The sequence below is a fragment of the Plectropomus leopardus genome, chromosome 18, assembly GCF_008729295.1.
Source record: "Plectropomus leopardus isolate mb chromosome 18, YSFRI_Pleo_2.0, whole genome shotgun sequence".
Classification (NCBI taxonomy): Eukaryota; Metazoa; Chordata; class Actinopteri; order Perciformes; family Serranidae; genus Plectropomus; species Plectropomus leopardus.
In genome coordinates, this window is record NC_056480.1 from 21392760 (window position 1) to 21413918 (window position 21159).

The 21159-nt window shown below is 38.2% G+C and overlaps 1 protein-coding gene across 1 annotated transcript; it reads left to right on the forward strand.

Moving 5' to 3' along the window:
• The first annotated feature begins 5084 nt into the window (after window positions 1–5084).
• On the forward strand, window positions 5085–20656 carry laptm4b (lysosomal protein transmembrane 4 beta). Its single transcript, XM_042507078.1, has 7 exons — window positions 5085–5345; window positions 6808–6925; window positions 9801–9874; window positions 9986–10108; window positions 11091–11189; window positions 12799–12894; window positions 18165–20656. The coding sequence occupies exons 1-7, from the start codon at window positions 5253–5255 to the stop codon at window positions 18237–18239; spliced, it is 678 nt and encodes a 225-aa protein (XP_042363012.1). The 5' UTR covers window positions 5085–5252; the 3' UTR covers window positions 18240–20656.
• Window positions 20657–21159: the final 503 nt, after the last annotated feature.

The window sequence follows — 21159 nt, forward strand, 5'->3', positions numbered from 1 at the left end:
GAAACACCAGGAGGCACTGTAATGTGACGTAAAGGAGTCGTGGGATTACCCCATAAAGCAGTAGCACTATTCGTGTCTGTCTTTAGCTGACTAGACTGTGCATTGATTTTCTACTTAGTTGTCCCTCCTGCACTCATGTCTGATTTTTATTTTTTTAATCTTCCAGTTTTGTGCTTGAAAAAGCCATGCCATATGTACAGATTGTAAGGGCTTTTTCCAGTTCTGTGATTGCACTGTGCAAAAGGCTGTATTGAGTTCCTTTTGATGTCGATGAATTGTTTTTTACTACCTTTTTGCAGAATGTGAAATGTGTAATTTGTTTGTTTGTTTAACCTGACATCCAGGATTTACGATGGGGATTTTTTTTTTTTTTTTTACATAAATTGAGAATGAAGACATACATAGAGATATGAAATGGAGCAGCTTTAATTCCATATCAATATATTAAACAACACAGACACACACACAAACATATAAAAGGAATTTAATTCCATGCCTTAACCTGTAGTTGCATAGAAAGTGCATTGGCATCCTTTTTTTATAGTTTCCAACCAATTGCAAGTTTTGATGTCAGAAATTAATTTCATCTTGCATGACTTTGATAACAGTACTTGTGTACATGACATGAACGATCTCTTGCTTTAACTGTTAGTACTTGGTCCAAGAGTACCACTCAGTGTATATACTGTAAGAGCTTTTTTATTGAGATAAATTGCAGCTTTTTTCTGTGGACATCTTAGCGGACATTAAGAGGAGTCTGTTATTGGTAGTCAAAGAGCCTTTGTGCATCAAGGTGTTGATCAGCTGGTGGTGATGCATAGTTGTTAGTAGAGCTGATAGAACAAAATGATACCTTGTCGCTGTGGCTTCAGGCGCCCCTTTTTTTTAATTTCTACTGATGAATAAAATGGATTCAATCAATGTATTTATATAATTATCTCTAGGACACGGTTATGTGAATGATTTTGTTTATTGAGGAGATACAAATGATATTTCTATGTTTGTTTGGTAAAAATAAACGAGAATTGCTTGGTACCATATTGCCATAGATTTTTTTTGTGTGTCTTCAGGCTTTCTTACTAAACCTATGGTTTACATTATTTATTTATTTATTTTATTTCTTGAGGCTTAAAGTCTCAAAGTAACAACAGCAATACAGACTGTTTCAAACGACAACACAATCCTTTTTCAAGAAGTAAACGGGTACCAAAACTTTTGCTCCAGCAACAGAATAGCAATAAAAAAATTAATGGGGGGCTTAGTGATCAAATGTTTACATTTATAGAGATATTGTTGAGTCTAACATCCAGAGCAGGGCTGGATATTGGTACTTGATATTGTTAATGGTATTCTATTCAGGATTGTTGTTTACTGTTTTTAAATGTGCTTTACTTCTTTTTGCCACCTTTATTTGCATCCATCCCGTATCGTGTCTCTTTGATGCCTTCATATTGCAGACTGGCACCTGGCTGCTACCTTTTTATATAAAGCCCCAGCCTCATCTAAGCACTGTGGGGGTACATGCCCATAAACCAGAGCTCAGAAAATAAGATAAAAACATGAAAATAAAAGCAGAGGGCAGAGTCTCTGAGGAAAGACACACCAGCACACTCTTTAAGTGTGTCATAAGTGAGGATTTAGAGGGATTACATTTGTATGAGTATGTTGATTGTTTTTTTAGGAAAATCCCACATAGTATATCTACCTCAAATGTATTCACAAAATATCCCAGTACAAAGTAACATGGAAATGTCTCCAGACAAACAAGAACTGCATTAGATTTGTGTTTCCCCGGGAGTCTAATGCAGGACCATCAGCCAACAGCAGCAGTGGCTAACTTCCAACACCAAGCATGGAGCTCACACTCATGCAGCAGCTACAACCCATACACTCTGTGGTGTGGTGACGTTCAGCATGGTGTATATGACCGAATGGGCAATTTAGCATGCCACATGCCACCAAAATGTTCGAAATTATGACTGTACTACATGCCAATTCATTCACATTATGGGTATCAAGTAATGCATTTGACTGATATCACTTGATATTGGTATCATTTGAAGGGTAGTAGTATTGGTACTGATATAGTATTTTTTTAAACAGTATCAAGCCCTAAATCCAGATCTCCTCAGGCAAGTTATATCTATGAAAAGTCCTGTGGAAGTACTGATGATTTAACCATGTTTAATCATGTTTTCGTTGCCAAAATAACCTTAAAGTATGAGTTAGAGGCATATTTTTGTAGCAGAATTCCCCACAAACAATGCTGACACTAAACTATGCTTTTTCCCTGTTCACTTGCATCTTGTTTTCATGTTTTATGTCAAACTAATCCAAAATCTGTGATTAATACAGTGAGGATTCACTACATGTCACGGTGCAAATCTTTGTCAGCCGCCAGGCCTGTGATAGGTGCTGGTTGCAGCGACTTTCCTGAGGCCAAACCGCTGCCCCAGTCAGTGTGGTGAGACAGTCGCATGGCACGCTTATAGAGCCTGACCTCCTTCGTCTCATCAGGCTTTCCATCCCTTATCTCTCAGTTCATTTAGGATTTACCAGTTTTTAATCTCTTTCAATCTCTAGCTCACTGTCCATTCAACTTCGCTTCAGAGGGATATCTTTTTTTTTCTCAATTCTTCCCTGCCAGAGGATTGTTCTACTTATTTTTCTTGTTTGTGTGTATGAAAGGCAGATATATTAATAGTGAAGGTCACTCTTTAATGGATGGTGCTGTCGTCGCTCAAAGCCCTGCTATGAAAATCACTCGCTAATGCTGTTTTAAAAAAAGACCCATCCAAAGTCCCCGTGTCTGAAGCCCACAGGCTTCACATAGTGCTATGCCGAAACAAGTCAGTAGATAGTGACAACATTAAATGGTCAAACGTACATCAGTTCTCCTATTGGGATTGTTTTGCTCTACATTAGGTCTGGAAAAAAAAGGATAATAAGGCTTTGTATTTCAGGTCAATGTGTCAGAGCTCTCTCCACACGTACATTAATTCTTCTGTTTAATATTTCCAACACCCTCTTGAGGCTGGAAAAATGGACAGTTTGAGTTTCAGTTTGAGATGTCCTCTTCAGATAGCGTTCCAACATTTAAAGAGGTGGCAGTCTGGTCAGTATTAAGTCATGGCAGGAGAGGAAAATCCCCTAATGTGACGGTGATGCGGTCCACCCACCAGAGCTTAGAGCTGTGGTCACTGGCCCATCTGTCAGGCTTGATCCAGGATGTTTGCACAGACGGGGATACAAACTGACATGAAATGAAAGATTTGTTTCTTGCTCTAACTCTGCAATGAAACACATCAAACCATAGTCAATTTATTTCAACCCATTAGTCAGAATAAATGTTGGTACTGCATTTTTCTGTAAACAACAGATATGTTGCATTTGCACATGTCATATGTAGCAGATATATTGAAATAATATGTTCAGTTTCTTTTGCTTCCGTTTTCAATTTTATGTGGCAGTAAAGTCATGGTTAACATGTGGTTCAGTTTAGGCACAAAAAACATTTGGTTAGGGATAGGAAAACAGTGTTTTGGCTTAAAATACCTGCTTTATTTGCTACAAACATAAATATACAAACCTACAAAAATACTTGCTTTTGTCCCTACAAACAAGGCTGAAAATATCTAGAATTCTCAGAAATAGATAGTGCATATAGAACCCAGTCACCAAAATAAATGTTGTTTTGTATAGGGGTCGATGGATTCTCGGCTTGCCTAATTATTGGGGCCGACTTTATTTTTTAAAAACATTGCTGGAAACTTGCTGAACATGATGTTAAAAGTTTCAGTTTTGATTAAACATTTGCCGAAGGCATTTAAACAAAGTTTTGTGTTGGAGTTTGTCATATTCCAAATTCTAAATGTTGACAGAAAGATTTTACTGTAAATGCATATTGGTTCCAAATATCGGTTATCTGTCTCATTAACTGCTAATAATCGGTATCAGTATCAACCCTGAAAAACCAATATCGGTCGACCCCTAGTTTTACTTAACCATAACCATGGATGTATTTTCCTGTATCACATGTATGACTGCAATGCATTGTGGCTGATATGCATCCGGACAGTTTTTGCTAGGGACACTTTAAAAGTTGAGCAATATCTTCTTTAAACCAGCAGTGCAATGTAACATAATGTCAGTAATAATACTTTATAACAGTACTTGAGCATTTTTTGGGAGTATCTGTACTTCAGTTTTTACATTTCTGCCATTTTTTGTAACATTCTAATCAATAACTTTAACTTCTACAAAAGTCATTTTCTGGTTAAAAAAATCTGTGCTGTTTCTCAAGTATGTCTTTCAGGTTCTTAATCCACCACTGCTTCTAACACTGGCCTGGATAAAAGCTGTGAGTACTTCAACCAAAAAGGCATTTAACCTGCCCAGCTTAAAGGACCCTGAGCGGGGTAAGTACCCAGAATTTTCCTCCTTTTTACAGTAGTTATTATTTTAAAATATTTTTATTGAAGTGTTCCAACTAACATCAAAATATTACACAGATCACATCACACCCCACACTATTGCTTTAAAAGCCAATGCACAAATGAGCAGACAAATATGATAAAACTACCTTTTGGGGAAGCTACTTTTATAAAACAAGTGCAGCATTTAATTTCTTCAAATAAGAAACTGTCACTCAAGAAAGACATCAGCACCATTTCTTCTTTTTCTTTACATAATTATTGTTGTCTCTTGTCTCCTGTCTCTTCTTATAATTTTATTATAGCTTCAATTTTTTGTGATCAGTGTTAAGAGATTGAATGTGCTGATGGATAGTTTCATAGGGAACCCCACTTGTCAAGCCCCTCGAGGGTTTTCTGGGTTTCCCTGCATGTCTCATTTTCTGAAAATGTAGGCCACAACGATGTCGTTTTGAATATGTGCATAATAATCTAATCAAATCACCCCCAAAAAAGGTTGAAAGAAAGCATCGTGTAGGAGCTGAGCTGAGCTGAAATGTTTTGTGTGTGATTATAAAGCATTTTGCATCCATCCCACGGATCTTGGTCAAAATCCTCCCGCGGTCACGTGACTCCGGGATGAGCCAGATTAACGGCTCTCTGTTTGTCAGGAGTCCACTTGCGGAAACAGGCGGACATCGTCTCTAACATACGCTGGATGTGGCGGTCCTAGCACCCAGGACGCCAATTATTCCGTCTTTTTAGGACATAGTAGCTTTGAATAATTCATTTCCTCGGCGGCATTCATGAAATAGCGTGGAAAAAACAGCAGGATAAATAATGATTTCGCCGTGGGACCGGTGGTACTCGACGAGCTGCTGCCTCTGCTGCCATGTACGGACGGGCACCATTATTCTGGGAATATGGTATATGGTAAGTGAATTTTTTTACTCGATGTCAGGCCCAACTGTCCTCAAATATTGGAAATTGTGTCGAATAGATGGATGAAATGTTTGATAAATGCCGAGCGAGTTTGACAGCAGTCGCTAAGTTAGCTAGTTGCTCCTGTTTTTCATTTGTTTTCAGCACTCGTTTGTGATTCACGTTGAGTTTAACGTTACAGCGCTAATGTGTGTCAATCAACAGCCGCCGTGTTCATTCAGGAAGTCTCTGTTAGCTGGGCAGATACGTTTTGATTAAATGTAGGTACGTAGAAATTAAGACATTTTGTAGCCGTAACGATATTCATTCTAGCTCTCGGTAACGTTACATTTTTGTTATGCTGAAATAACAACCCTACCAGCCTATCCAATCTGATTTGTCCCACATTTGAACCGGTTAAAAATAAGTTGGCGTAAAGAGTTTGCTTCTGTTTTTAACCACGGGATATACTAAAGTTTTAAACATAGTTCATTAAGCCTGTTAAATCCCCGACCTTTGATAAGCCTTCGTCTGCCTTTCGTTGTGACCTTACTACTAATCAAGTATATGTCGTTAAATCGAGCCAAGGCCAGAAAAAGATAACTACATAACATGTTTTGACATAACACTGACACGTAGGACTCATAAGGTTATTTCTTTCAATCATGCAGGTTGGAAAGATGCACCTGTCCAGCAGCTCACCAAATATATCAATTTCATGCATCAACATTTGCTCTTTAACAGTTGGTCAAGAAACTGACATAATTTTTTTTTAGACTTTTAGTTGCACAGCACAGCAATTTGAAGATGTTGCTTTCAGCTTGAACTTGTGATTGGTATTTTTGGCTATTTTTGTCTTGTTTTTAATCAGAAAAAAATAATAATTTGAGAACTTAATAATGAAAAATAATAGTACAGCCGGTCAAGAAGCTGACAGCATAATTTTTCCAATTTATATCATCATAATATGAATCTATGATTTTGGACTGTTAGTTACTCAAACGAAGCATTGTTGCTCAGGGTTTGAACTTGTGATTGATATTTTTTACAAATATCTCTCACTTTTAATAAATCTACCCTCTACAAACATTGATTGGACTTTTCTAGGCCATGGAAATAACATATTGAAATTCCTCATTGTGGTGGCATTCCCCTTTAATAATAAAAAAAATAACAGTACATTACAGCCCTGAACAACGTTTCAGGAAGCTTCATTGGGAGTTTTGTCCGGAAGATCTAACCACACTCAGCAGATGACCTGTATTGTATCATTATTGTGACTCAATTCAAAATCCTTATCTAATATCTTGTACCTCACCTGTAATTACTTTAATATTTAAATTACTTTATCCCATTTCAAGAAAAAGGCCCCAATCCATCGGATCAGTTCATTCTGAATGTTAACCTAAGAGCATAAAAATGATTAACTCTACTTTGAACTACAATATTAATATTGATCTTCATTTTCCCACAGCTCATCAATGCGGTGGTCTTACTCATCTTGTTGTCGGCTCTCAATGACCCAGTTCAGTACCGCTACCACCTTACCAGCTCTGAGCTGGGGACTGACATAGATGTCATGGACGATGCAAGTGAGTGCCAGTAATCCCCTCATTGTTACATATCTGATGTGGTATATATTGGATTAGATGTCCTCAATCTGGGATGCTTATTCTGCACAGAAAGTGCAAGTTCAAGATGTGTTAATATGATTTGAGTGAACCATATCATAAAGACATTTTTTATTTGTTATTAACACTAAGGTCTTGTTGTCAATATTCCAATTAGGTAATATAATGATGTTATATTGATATTATGATATGGGACTAGATATTGTCTTAAATTTGAGATACTTTAATATAGTAAGGCATGCCTATTCCTGGTTTTAAAAGACATTACAGTAAAATCATGTAATTTTTATGAACTTATTAGACTCCACTATTATTCTCCTTTAACCACTGAGTCAAATCTTATTGACGAAATTTTTTAAAAAAAAAATATCGACATTGAGGTATTTGGTAAAAAATATTCTGATATTTGATTTTCTCCATATTGTCCACCCATTTTCTTGAAATCAAAAGTTATTAGACTTGTCAACACTGCACTTAAAAATGTAATTAAATAATTCATCTGTTGTCAACACTATTTACAAGGAGTTAAACAGAAAAAATATCACCAGAAGACTATTTAATTCAATTTTTACTGCAAGGCACATAATTTTGGAGATTAGGGGTGTGTGTGTGTGATCCTAGTGACACGTTATGGCTAAATCATTTAAATGTTATTCTCTCAAAAAAAAAGCTCAAAACTGTTACACTGTTGTGGTCAGTAGCCTAATTTTTTATTTTATTTATGTAACCCATATTTAACCAGGCAAGTCCCATTGAGATCAACAATCTCTTCAAGGGAGACCTGGCCGAGACAGCATTACAAAAAAGTGACAAACAAAAATAACCACATTAAAAAACATAGACAGAGGATATACTGTAAAATGTAGTAATATTATACGCAAGCATACCTAGTAATAAGGCTTTAAGACTGAGAAGCCATATCAAAATATTACAATAACTAAATACCCAGACAGTATCGAGTTTAATGGCCCTAATAATATCATTTGGATTTACTTCCCAGCCCCGCCACATAGTGCCTATATAGCATCAACAGTATAGCCCCATGTGTTTCTGCAGCTGTAAAAACGCCTCTCCTTTCTGCCCACCACTTCGTTTTTTCCCAGAGTGCTTCTCTCAGCACAGACGTAGCTGAGTAGGCTCTGCTCCATACAGAACAAATCAGTGTGCATGTGTGTTTTCAGTATTTGCCCTCCAGCAGCTATCATCATCACAGTCGCCTCTGGAACACCACAGACCCTGTCACTGGCTACTCTGATTAAAAACGACTGCTCTAATTCTCCCATCGGATTTAAAGGGCCATCTTTTCTGATAGCGTAGTTGCTTGTGCAGCGTAATTCAGAGATGGTGAAATAGTGGGAAACAATGGAGACATGCTGGTGTCATGGTTTTGTAACAGGCAGGTGTCCCATGCAGAGAAATGATGAAGAGTTAACTCAGATATGTGGTTGATGTTTGTGTGAGGTGAAGGGTTATTATGCAATTTATGCAAGTGTTGTTTATATATAGTAAGTGTCCTTGTGTCATGTGTGGCAGGGGGATTAAGATGGAGGGGTATCATAATTTCCTGGGTATTAACACAGTATCAGTAATAGGCAGCGTTGCTTAATGTTAGAACTCACCAACAGTTGTAGTGATATAAAGAGTTGCATTCAGTTTTTTGGGAGTTTGTATTACGTTAAGTCATGGAAATATTTTCTTTCTGTTAATGCTTACAAACTAAATTTGATAAGTTGATTTTACTTTAGAAAATCTAGGAAACCTATTTCCATGAAAAAAGTAAAAAAAAAAAAAAAAAACTGTTAGTCTTAAGCTATGCCTACTTTATATCTACTCATTAAGTTAACTTAAAACTTTGCTGTATTTACAAAATTTTGTGAAGTTGTAGGAACTTCTTTCTAAATGTTAGCAACTTCAGTAAACCAAGTTTACTGTGCCTTACATCTGTATGCTGCTGGTTGCAAACTAGTCAGTCATATTTGCGTATTTTAAACATGTTAGGAAAATTGAACTTGCAGATATCCTAAATTCACCATTGGCAAAATTCTCTTTGTCACTGCAAAATTAAGTTAGATTAACTTGAATGAGATAAGTTGTTAACACTTAGAAAGAACAAAGTCCTTTTCACTTTACATTTTTAAGTTGCAGCTGCACCACAAAATTATGTAAATAAAATAAAAGTAAAGTAAACTTGACATTTTGGTATAAACTAAACAGAACTTAAGATAAAATAGTTTTATTTACTTATCTTTTACCAGGCAGTTTCCTATTATTATTATTATTATTATCATTATTATTATTATTTTATTTTTACTATTATTTTTTTTTTTTTTAAGTAAGGATAACCTGCAAGATTTTACAGTGTACCAGGGGTGCATTGATTCCACTGTTTCACAGCCAGGACTGTTTCTGTGTACCAAGTTTAATTACTGCCATTACTGCATAGTGATATGGGATCCCTTTCACCAAGTTGCACATGTGCAGATATCCTGTTTTAACTCAATGTCAGTGGATCCCTGTTATACTACTCAGCTACAGCTACACTGACAAGCTTCTCATCACTTAGCTGTAACGTGAATATGAGAGCAGTGTTACATTTAGTCTAATTTTGCACATCTTGCATAACAATTACCCACGTGCTGATCATGTTTTGTCCAAGGCAGATTGGGTGCCAAAAATAGTGAGGTTACTTAAGGTGCTTTGTTTTGTAAAATCCATGTCCTTATAAAGACTTTTGGATTACGTCTGTGTATTCAGGAGTTCCAGTGCAATATTGGTGCTGTTTTTCACTAGATTATCTGTTCTCACATTGCTCTGTTTGTTTGTTTTGCTTTTGCAGATATCTGCATTGCCACAGCAATATCCCTGCTCATGATTCTTATATGTGGCATGGCAACATATGGTGCTTACAAGGTAAATAAACAAACAACATAAATGGGATTCAGACAGAAATCTAAACTTGAGAAGACAACAGCTTTCCCTCTTTCCGAGTTTCTTCATCTTTTCTCAATCTCTCCCACATAGCAACATGCTGCGTGGATCATTCCATTCTTCTGCTACCAAATCTTCGACTTTGCCCTTAACACACTGGTAGCCATTAGTGTGGTTGTTTATCCCAACACGGTGCAGGACTACCTCCAGCAGCTGGTGAGTACTACTTACGGTTAACACAAACACCTGCTTTTAATGACTTTTCTTTTTAACTGCAGGGTTTTTTTTTTGTTCTTGAAATATAAATTCCCTGCTGTTAAAATAAATTTGTGATCACTGCTTAACAAGAAGGCAGATTCAGGGTTTATTGCTTTGTAACACTGCTAAAGATGCATTTAGTGAAAACATGTGACCCAGGCATTACATGGGTCTTAGTTAGGTAGATTAAGCAATGGTTTAAGGGCCCTGACACACCAAACCAACGGTTAGCCGTCGGTGAGTGTTGCCTCAGATTTTTGTGTTCCGCATTGTTGGTATTAGTCAGCGACTGTCAGCCATTGTTGCCTTTTTTCCGTCCACTTCAGCATGTCAGAGAAGGTGGAGCTCACCAGTGAATGAAATCACTCTGATTGGCTGTTGAGCTTATCGCACAAGAAGACAAAAGAAAGTGAGGAAAGCAAACAAATGACCCAAGTCAAGAGCACGTGAGATTGAAACAAGTGTTGTATTAGGTAAAATTATGATTTTTTTAAAAATCTTTGAGCTCTTTAGCAGAAATGGTTCATAATTGTTAATACTATTGTTCACCAGTGCATGGTAAATACCCATTGCTCTATTTGCATCAGGTTGTGTTGTTTATGTGCTAACTGGCTATCTAGCAATCTGTCATGTCTGTCTTCCGTTTTCCCTTTTTTTTTGAATGGTGAATGTCGACTATCGACTGCTGGTATGGAGAGTAATTTCCTCTTACACAGTGCGCAGAACTTGTGTGCTAATTGCAGATGGCTGTAAATTTTGCAGCATGTTCAAATGCAACTTTCTGACAAAGGTTACATGAGGTGACAGTTTGCTTTCGTTAGCACTTGATTTTTTATGTCGGTTTGGTGAGTCTGGGCCCTAAGACTCCATGACTGTTTAAGATCGAAACTATTGTCACTCCTGTCATTTATTTATTTTAATTTATATCCCTCTCTTCCAGCCGGGGACATTCCCTTACAAAGAGGACATCATGTCCACCAACAATATGTGCCTAGTTTTTGCAGTCCTCCTCTTCATTGGCTGCATCCTCTCCTTCAAGGTAAGCCCAAAGAGTCTCTTTATTACTGCAGATCCTCCTTTGGTCTTTTTTGGGCTTTAGTAGTTTAATCTACAACATCCATCTGACTGATGGTTTAAAAAGATAGGATATTTTGTAAAATATAATGATATGCAACACACATCCACACATTACACACACCCACTGAACATTTGTTCCCTGTAGAGCTGCCTTTTTATAGATTTTCTCGTCATATTGCAACGTGATTAAGGCAATTAAGTCCCACACTGTGCACATCTCATGCATTACCAACCATATGGCATGTGTAATGAATCTGCCACTGCGAACATTCCCATTATCGATGTTCTTCATGAGATTATCACACAGTCAGAGAGCAGCGGGTCAGGGACAACAGGAAACCAACTCCTGTCAAGCTAATTCCCCCTGAATGCATGGATGACTCTCCAGGCGTAGCCATGCTCTGGGGCTCAGGGACGAGCTGGGACAGGAAGTTGCAGTCATCTGTACAATCAAATCAAGTTGTTTCTCCTCCGAGCTCAGATTGGAAATGTTCTCGGCAGATATCCAAAGCCAGAGCCGGGACTTTATGATAGGAAGCAGCCACTGGAAGATAAACTGCTGGAATTATAAAGAGAAGAGTTATAAATGTCATGACTGAGGCACAGAGCTTTGTTGCAGAGAGAATATGGGATGGTTAAAATGCTTAGTGCTTTAAATGTCAGTAAATGTACAGTAAATGTGTGCTCTAAACATAAATATAATCTTGACCCATTTTTATTGATTGGCTGCAAATGTAGTATATATTGGCTACTGTAGTGACGACAGTTGGGTCAGTTCCCTGGAAAAGGGCCAGATCTGAAACCTCAAGGACGCATCCAGCTCTCAGCACAGAGGCAACACCTGCTGAAGTTCCTGCTGAAGCCAACATCCTCCACTTGACTGCACTTAGCATAAATGACAGATACAGATGGACAGGAAGGAGAGAAAGGGATGCAACAGAAAGAGAGATGTAAATGGACAGATGGTTGGATGAATGGAAAGTATGTGGGCAAGGTGGTCAAAATCAGACTTTGTAGCGATGCATATCTCCAGCCCACCACATTATCATTGCCATAGAGAATGTTAGATTTCGTTTTGCAGTAAGGAGGTCAACTCAGCAGATGGTAAAGGGATTGGCTAGTAGGCAGCCAGGTTTCCTGGTTTGTCGGTTAGTGCTGGCAGACGTACCAACTCAGCAGGCTAATCACACACATACACAATGAACCTCCTGTTTTTCTGCCAAGCCAGACAAACCTAAACCTCAGTGCTGCCATAGCTATACAGAGGGCAAAAGATGCCCGGTGAGTTGCCCTGGCTAAAATGTTGGTGGATGGCCACGAAGGGTGACATTGTCCAGGAAAATATCCTTTTATTTCTATGAGATTACCATGTATCCTTGCCTGTCCTGTAGCAAAGGTAGTTGAAATATCAGTCTTTATTAAGCAGTGATATGATGCATCTCTGCCGTCACCATCCCTAACCTTGATAAATGGATGAGATCATAGCAAGCAGAATCAGCAATAATGAAAAGTGGAGACAATGTTGTTAAAGGTCATTGTTTGCTCTTTGTTTTCACCTCCCTGGGGAACAGGCCTACCTGATTGGCTGTGTGTGGAACTGCTACAGATACGTGAGCGGCAGGGGCACCACAGAGGTACTGGTTTATGTCACCACCAATGACACCACGGTGAGTCCTCGCATCCACCTCAAGGACACACTGAAAATCCCCCTCACTCAGATCTTAATATTATTGCAATTGAACTTCATTGACTTTTGGCTTACAAGCTTTAGATTTGTTATATAAGCAAAAGATAATTCAGATAAAGGCTTTCAAAAGTTATTTTGGTTAATATGCGTGGCACAATCATTTTAATACCTGATTCTTTCTCAACATCTGTAAGGTTTTTTTGACCCGTACTAAAACATAGACTATATTAACTTTTATACGTTATTGCAGCTCAGTGAGTTCACACCTCTAAATGTGCAAGGTAAGGCTTATAGGCATTACTTGTAATGTGCATAGTATGATTATATAGCTTGGAAATATTCCATAGCTTAGAGCAGCAATTTAGAGTCTAAAAGAAATCATTTTTAATATTATTAAATTCAAAATACTCACAAAAAAACCCTCAATAACCTTAACCTCAGACGTGAGAAATTAATTAAATTTACGTAACACCGAAAGACAGGTGTTTTTCTTTCAGTGTGGGATTTGATATAATTTTATCAACTGGTTAAATATAACAAAAGAAATAGATCAGAGCATATGTCTAACTTGTCATCTGTTGAAATATCTTTATTTATATTCTGTATTTGTGAAAAACAAACAAACAAACAAAAAAAACAACTAAATGAAAAAAGACTTTTAACAAAGTATTTTTTATCTGGTGCGTCTGTATACTGCAGTCATGAAGTCATTTCACATGCACAATAACTTCCACTTCTAAGAGGTTCAGGTTAGTGAGGTCACCATGAAGTAATAAAATAGCTCACATATCACACCTCCGACTTTTTTTCACAGTTGTAGACTCTGTGGGTAGTATTTTAATGATTCATTATTTATCGCCAAAATGGAAATGACACAAGACTGAGAGGTATGAGATCCTGCAGTTAGTAATGTGCATGATTTGCATATTATCAAAAGTATTACAATACTTAGCACACAAAATGACCATTTGTTAATTAATTTGTTATGGAGTAGTAGTTTGAATTTGTGAAGAAAACTTTGTTTAGTCACATGCCTCCACAGTGCATGAGACTGTTTGTACTGACGTGTTTTTAAACGAGAATGAGGTATCCATTTAAGATAAGCAAAAATTAAGACTTATTTTAGGTAATTAAATAAGTGTCTCATAATAAAATCCCGTAAATGACTTTAGACGTTTTGCAAAGTATCAGTAGAACACAACTGTGAAGTGAAACCACTTTATCTCGGTTATCTGACAGTCAGTGACGTGACATTGGTGCTGTGCATAGCAGCACAGTACGTGCTGTAGGTCATCCTGAGGTGTGATTGGCTGGCTGTGCAGAGCCGGGTGTTGGTCTATCCCACTTATCTTCTTCAGTGTTGACTCATGGGGCTCCTGAGAGGCTTAAGCATAGTCACGGTTTCCATTTGTCTGTCTGTCTGTAATCCTCCACACTGATACATAAGACATTAATCTGCCTCACACCCGCTCAGTACGTCTCAGTACGCAGCACCTCATCCGTCTGTCACTTTTTCCTTGTTGTCGTGGTCCTCGTTCAAACTGCTGACGTTTTTCACCTTATGAACCCAACTCCACATCCCCCGAGCTAATCCAGTAGGGCCTGTGTATCATATTGTGTATCATATGGCCAAATATTGAATTTGTGCCAGTCAGTTTTGCTGTCTGCAGATATGATAAAAGCAAGATGTGGAGGAAATTAAATAGCTCTTTCCCTCAACCAAGTTCTAAGAGAAAAGTACATTTGAAATGAAAACATTCACTTTATAAAATACGAATTTGCTTAAAAATGATTGAAAATTGATTTGCATGTAAAGCATGAAAGGAACCAAAAAAACGTGCACATTTTGTTTGGGTTGTTTAAGGTAATGAGACTGAATTCTTCTGTGATATTGTGTATTATTGCAGTTGGTGTTTTTTTTTTTTTATGAACAACAAATGAAAATACCAAAAACAATATCAGTCTGTCTCGCAATACTGTCCAACTCCCCTATCTTGTCTCTGGCCAATTCATATCTACTGAAGACGTAAATCTTGAAAACTGTCCTTTAAATACGTCTTTCTGTAAAAATAAAAACATTTGAGGAAGACATAGTTGATGATGAACTACCTTAAAATTCACAAAGCACAGTGAAACAAAGACTATTTTAAACTTGACATCATAAACATTTTAAATTGGTCCCTTTGTATTTCCTATTGGAATATTTTTGCAATGTATGTGATGGGGCTGGACCCAAATATTCTGGTATTCGTTAATTGGTTAGGTATTTGGTCTTCAATTTAGGGATTCAGATATTTGGGTTGGGTTTTTTTTGCAGAGGTCGAATGTCATTTCAATGTTGGGGAGAACAAATAAATTGCCTAAATACATCAAAATCTTCATTTTTTTCAAGTTAGTATGCTCTCCCTCTGTTTGCATAGAAGGGTCATTGAACCCAACACCTCTGGAGATTGAGTTGGTCTGCTCAGCGCCCCTCTTCCTTTCTCTTGAGTTATCATGATCCTGCTGCTGCGCCTGTCACACACACAGTGACAGCAATGATTATTTTACATTTTACCCAACGGTTACTGGATGCAGATTATTGTACTGAGTAATTGAGTTTTTTAACTCTACAAATGTATCACAACCACTGTCAAACAGTCGGAGGCATACCGGGCTCGCGCACGGTGTCTCTCACCGTCAGGGTCAGGATTCCATCCTCTCCCTTACCTGACGGTGAGCTGTGAAGCACACAGTGTCTCTCCTAAGGCTCATTGGTGCAAGGTGTCTCTGTCTTCTGAGGCTGAAACTATAGATGCGCTGCAGACGCACCATGTCCAATTTTTTTTTTTTTTTTGATGGCTAGAATATGTATACTGGTAGATTTGGTTCATCAAAGAACCAATGGGTTGAACCACCATGTTTTTTTAAGTTGAAGTAGCAGCTGAAAATGACAACAGAAATTAACAAGTTTTGAGATCTCCGCAATTCAATTCCCTCTCGTCTATCCAGAGGTGATTGCTGTTGTTGGTGTGACATCAGATCTACAGGAATTTAATAAACCTGAGATCATAGCAAATGTGTTTTGGGCTGAATTTGTTTCACATTGTGAAAAATAAGCTTTATTATGAGTTAAAAAAATAATAGAAAGCTGTCATTTTCTTCTTTAAATACTTAGATTAAATCTTCAGTGAACAAATCATACATATTGATAAAATACTGACTACTTACTGACTGTCTTTATTATTTATTCAAATTAATTAGGAAACCAAGAACACACTTAAATTAAAAAACAAAACAGCTGAGGCAACTAGGTCAAAGTGAAGGCCACAGCACAAGCTGTGTGAATATTAATTAGAGAAGTATTCAAATGCAACAACCAAGTTAAACAGCCCTTATATTAGCATAAATAGTGACGCCATGATTTTATCACTGCATTCCCTCTCCCCACACACAGTGCTGAATGAATAGAGCACTCCATCTATTTTTACTATTAGAAAGCCAGCAGTGTGTCTAAATGGCTTTTTACTGCCTCGAACATCAAGTACCCAGCTGCTTATCTGCCATGCTTTTATATAAACGCCATTAAAATGCACAAGGGTCGTCTCTATCTCTCTCTCTTTTTTACCCCTCCTCCTCTCTTTATATATCTCTGTCCGTCCTCCTCTCTTCTTCTGGACATGTTACATAATTGTCTGCTTGTCCGCTTCATTTCAAATCCTCCCTGTGATGTGTTTGCCGGGCCTCCCTGGCTGCTTCACAATTCCATCCCCTCGGAGCATATTCTCTCCCTCTCTCACTGAATTAGCAGCAGTGCTGGTTTTATAACACCATTTACAGAGAAAAAAAAACTCTGATGGAGAGAAGGCAGTCTGGCCTCTAAAGCAAAGGACTGTGTGTGGACGTTATCCTTGCAGCTAGAAAAGCCTTCTGTGGGGATGGAATAAAGAGTATAAAAGATGAAGTAGGACCCTGCAACAGTTACTAAGGCTTTGCCTGAAATCACTTTCTATTTGCTACTTACTATATTGACTGGCTGCCATGTTAGGTAGTTCCTCCAGGATTTCATGGACGGTTATTGGGATTGTTGCGGCCTGAAATGCCTGATTTCATGACAGCCTTTGGTAAAATGACAAGGTAAAATTTTAAAAACAGTTCTGATGCTGCTCCAAATTCTGAGATTATTATCATAATAAATTAGTGTTTCCCAAAGTTAGAATCTTTTTGTGATGGTGGGGGTGGAGGGCTGACAGCTGATCACCGACAATCAGCTGTTGCTGCCGTTTGAAGCAGCGCTGAAGGACTGTCTCCGTTACCTGCTCTACTCCTGCACTATGTGCCAGGCACGAGCTCACATGGCAGGAATGGCTAACATTCAACACCAAGCTGTTACACGGTCCCATCAGTCTCACACTGACACTGAAACTCTGTTGTGAAATGTTAGCTGTGATGCTAACAGTTAGCCCTGTCACTGTATTTATGACTCTATCCTAGGCACAGAGCTTTCTTCTGCAGCAGAAGTGTTATGATCAATGGACAGAGAGAGATGGGCTGAGTGAATCAATACTCTGGGTGCAGCACAATGAAATAAGATCTTACTGGTTTCACATAGCCAAATTTGTGGTAAAGGTGATTAGACAAAACTGCGAGGGTATGGTGATTTGCTGAATTTGCGATAATTAGCAATGCAAGATAATATCGGCACATCATCAGTATCAGCTAACATGACTTTAAAATGAAATATCGTATCGGCCAACATGTTGATTTCTTTTTCTTTTTTAGTTATTGACAAAGTGAGCATGTACAAAACATCAATGCTTAGCTGAAGTATTTTTCTTATTTTGCACAATGAATGAATATTACATACACTGAAAATAATCGTATTTCATGTCTCCATTTACTGTTGGGCCATCATGATAACGGCATGCATACCTTGATGTTAATTCCACTTCATGAGAGACTTGATGATCAGTAAAATTAGACGGGGGAAAAAAGTGGATACATCGATATCTGTATTGGCCAAATTAGTTATATATCAGCATGTCTGATATCGGCAAAAAAATCCAATAATGTGAATCCCTAGCGTTAATTGTTGCAAACACAGCATCCTGGAAGAACAGTTTAGTTGAGTGTCTTAATTCTGAGTGTGTACATTTATTTAAATAGTTTCCCTGTAAGAATGCCCAGTTGCTCATTCATTCATCACACCTGATAAAGACACATTTAAGTTTTTGGAAATGAGACGGCTTCTGATTTTCCGTTATATTTCAGGTTCTACTGCCACCATACGAGGAGGCCATAGCCATACCACCGAAGGAGCCCCCTCCTCAGTATATGGAGGCATGAGAGACATCCTTCTTGCTGGAACCCCATACCCCGAAAACTTACCACATTTCCCTCCAACAGTAGGACCCCAATGCTGGCTGGAACATGTTGAAAAACAAGACAAAACAATGTCTTAGAGGCTGGTTTCAGCTTGGATTCCTGCCAACCTTAGATTAGATTAGAAGGACCCTGAGCCAGTATTGCCATCGACTTTTCCCCCACATCACCATCCCTGGCTGTTGTGACGTATCTTCCTCCCCTCTTGTCTCCTCTGTCCCCTTCCAAGGACAGTATCACAGCAACTCCAACCGCTACCAACTCTCCCTCTTGGCAGCTGCGGCCCCCTGGCAGCATCTAAACTCTTGCACGCCCTGAACACTCTGTCCCAACTTAATTTGCACTTTTCTTTGAGTGAAACGTGCAACAGTCTGGCCACCAACTGTTAACCCCCAATACTGTGAATCTCCCTTGTGGTCTTTGTCTAGAAACAAACTACCTGAAGAGAGAAAGTGACAGAGAGAGTGAGAAGGAAAGCAGCATACACGATCAGTTATGCAAGAGCACTTTTTTTCAGAAATTGACAAATTCCTTCATTGAATGTAATGCTGAGGTATTTTTGTATGACTTTTTTGTATAATAGTGAAAACAGAGAGAAAAAGAAGTGAATAGTGAAAGGCTGTCCTGTTGTGGTATCATCTGATGTAACTTGTCATGCAGGAAATCGTATTGAAAAAGGTTCCTCGACCAATAACAACTACGTCTTCCTTTTGTATCCATGCAACACACTGTCTGTAAATCTGTAATCCATTAACTGCCAGTAAAAAACGCTCACCCATTGACTTCAGTCACAAGATTACTCCAGTTTGCGTTCCTGTCCATGTCCTGTCGATTCCAAGGTCTTAAAAGGTGAAAAAGACTGGCGTTAATATAGTGTGCACACAAACATACATGTTTCTCACACTACAGATTCACATCCAAAAAGGCAATACACATACTATAAAATCTAAAATATGTAAACATTAGTATGTTAAAATGTTTCAGTGAAGATGTCTGTCTTGTGTTCCTGTCAAGCTGCAGCTTCAACAGCATCGTCTGTATCTTTATTGTGTGTGGGTTTTTTTTTTTGTTTTGTTTTTTTTTACATGCATCATGGTGTGTAATCTGATCTTTTTAGTTAAGCTAACTTAGCTGGACTGAGGGCATTTTCTTATGAAGGCAGAGCAACATGCTGCTGTACATGCAGAGACTGTGTGTGTGTGTGTGTGTTTGTACTTGTTCTTGTACTTGCACATAGTGAGGACTCTGGTTTTTAACCAACAGAGTGAGGACACTTTTGGAAAGTGAGGACATTTTTGCCAGTTCTCACTTTGTCATATGCCTGTTTAGGGGTTAAAACTTGGTTTTAAGGTTCAGGTTAAAGTTGGGGTTAGGTTAAAGGTCTATGGAATGCATAATGTCACAGAGGGTCCACACAAGGTTAGAAGTACAAGAATGTGTGTGTGTTTGTGTGCGTGTGCCTGCCTGAGTGCTATGTGTTATGTTAAGATACAACTCCCAGCTCCTTTTATATGTAGTAACATTTCCTTTGCACATGCAGCAATGTCGTGTTGAGATATTTCCTGTGCTTGTGACCTTTTTTTGAAATTAACAATGGATGGAAATCTAAAGCTTTGATTTAGCTTAGCATAGTAGCACAAAACCAATATACAGTCTATAAAGCTAGAGAAGCTAGATGCTAGTCTTTGCCTAGAGCAGGCAATTATGAAAATTAACAATGAGCCAAACAATATTAGACATACCTAATCCCACTCTTTCCAGTAATTCCTGAGTAGTATTTGGTATCAACAGAAAAACGTAACGTCCTTCAGGCTATGCAACAGTGCATTCGACAACTCCTTCAACCTACAAAAACACATACCATAAGGTAGTAATCCATTTGATACTAATACTGTAGTTGATAATGTAACCATTTGTTGGACCTTTCATCATTTGTCCCTGTGTGAATTACGACCACTGCTTTTGCAAATCCAACAAATCCGACAATGAAATTGCACTTTAAAAAGTCAGCGTGAGCTCACAGGGAACTCTTCTGTTTGTGTTTTTATTCATCTTTATCACTGTATGCTGTAGTGAAGTGGTTCTAAATACTATCAGCCACCCTCTCCTTGATAATGCAAGCTTCTAAAACATTACATAAAATCAGTATTTGAATTGTGTGATATGACTGAAAAGCTGCAGATTTTATTGTGACTGAAGAATTTCAGTTGCAGAATTTAGAGAAAGGGCTTGTATAGTATCTGGACCAGTGGATGGCTGATTGATTTTATTAGAATCACTTTAAGACTGTTCTTCCACTTTTTATTCACACACATCCTCTTGTTGGATCTGCATGAGCTCATGTCTTCAATTCTAAATAATAATAAAAAAAGCAAAATCAATGTTTTTCCTTCTCAATTTATTGATAGAGTCCATGGTTTGGTTGATTGACTTAACAAGATAATATTACCAAACAGACAGTCAAGTTTTGATAATGTGACTGTTCATTAAAAGTGGGTGCCGTGTAGATCTGCGTGCCTCCTGCTGCCCTCAGAAATTCAGTTATCCCTCAGTGGAGATGAACAAGCTGGCAGATCAGCAAGGATTTACCCGCCTGCCTCAAAATGGAGGCTGGCATTACCTTGGGTCTGACAGCAGGCTACCAGACAGACACGCTCACCTACTTTCTGCTACTGGGACAGGGGGTGGGGGGTGGGGACAAGTGGGTCACATTCTGTCTCTTTTCTTGTCGAAATGTTTGTTTGATGCAGATAGCGGGTTGTACGGTGACATCAGCTTCAAAAGGGGGAAGATATTTGTGAGAGGACATGAGAGCCAAAGGGTGGCTTTGCAATATCTGCCAGCAGACATTTTTGTATAACCTGGATAGTATTCAAATTCTTCT

Coding starts and splice junctions, on each gene's coding strand:
- laptm4b (XM_042507078.1), top strand. CDS start 5,253: ATGATTTCGCCGTGGGACCGGTGGTACTCGACGAGCTGCTGCCTCTGC. Junction 5,346..6,807: donor TTCTGGGAATATGGTATATG/GTAAGTGAATTT, acceptor ATTTTCCCACAG/CTCATCAATGCGGTGGTCTT. Junction 10,109..11,090: donor AGGACTACCTCCAGCAGCTG/GTGAGTACTACT, acceptor CCTCTCTTCCAG/CCGGGGACATTCCCTTACAA.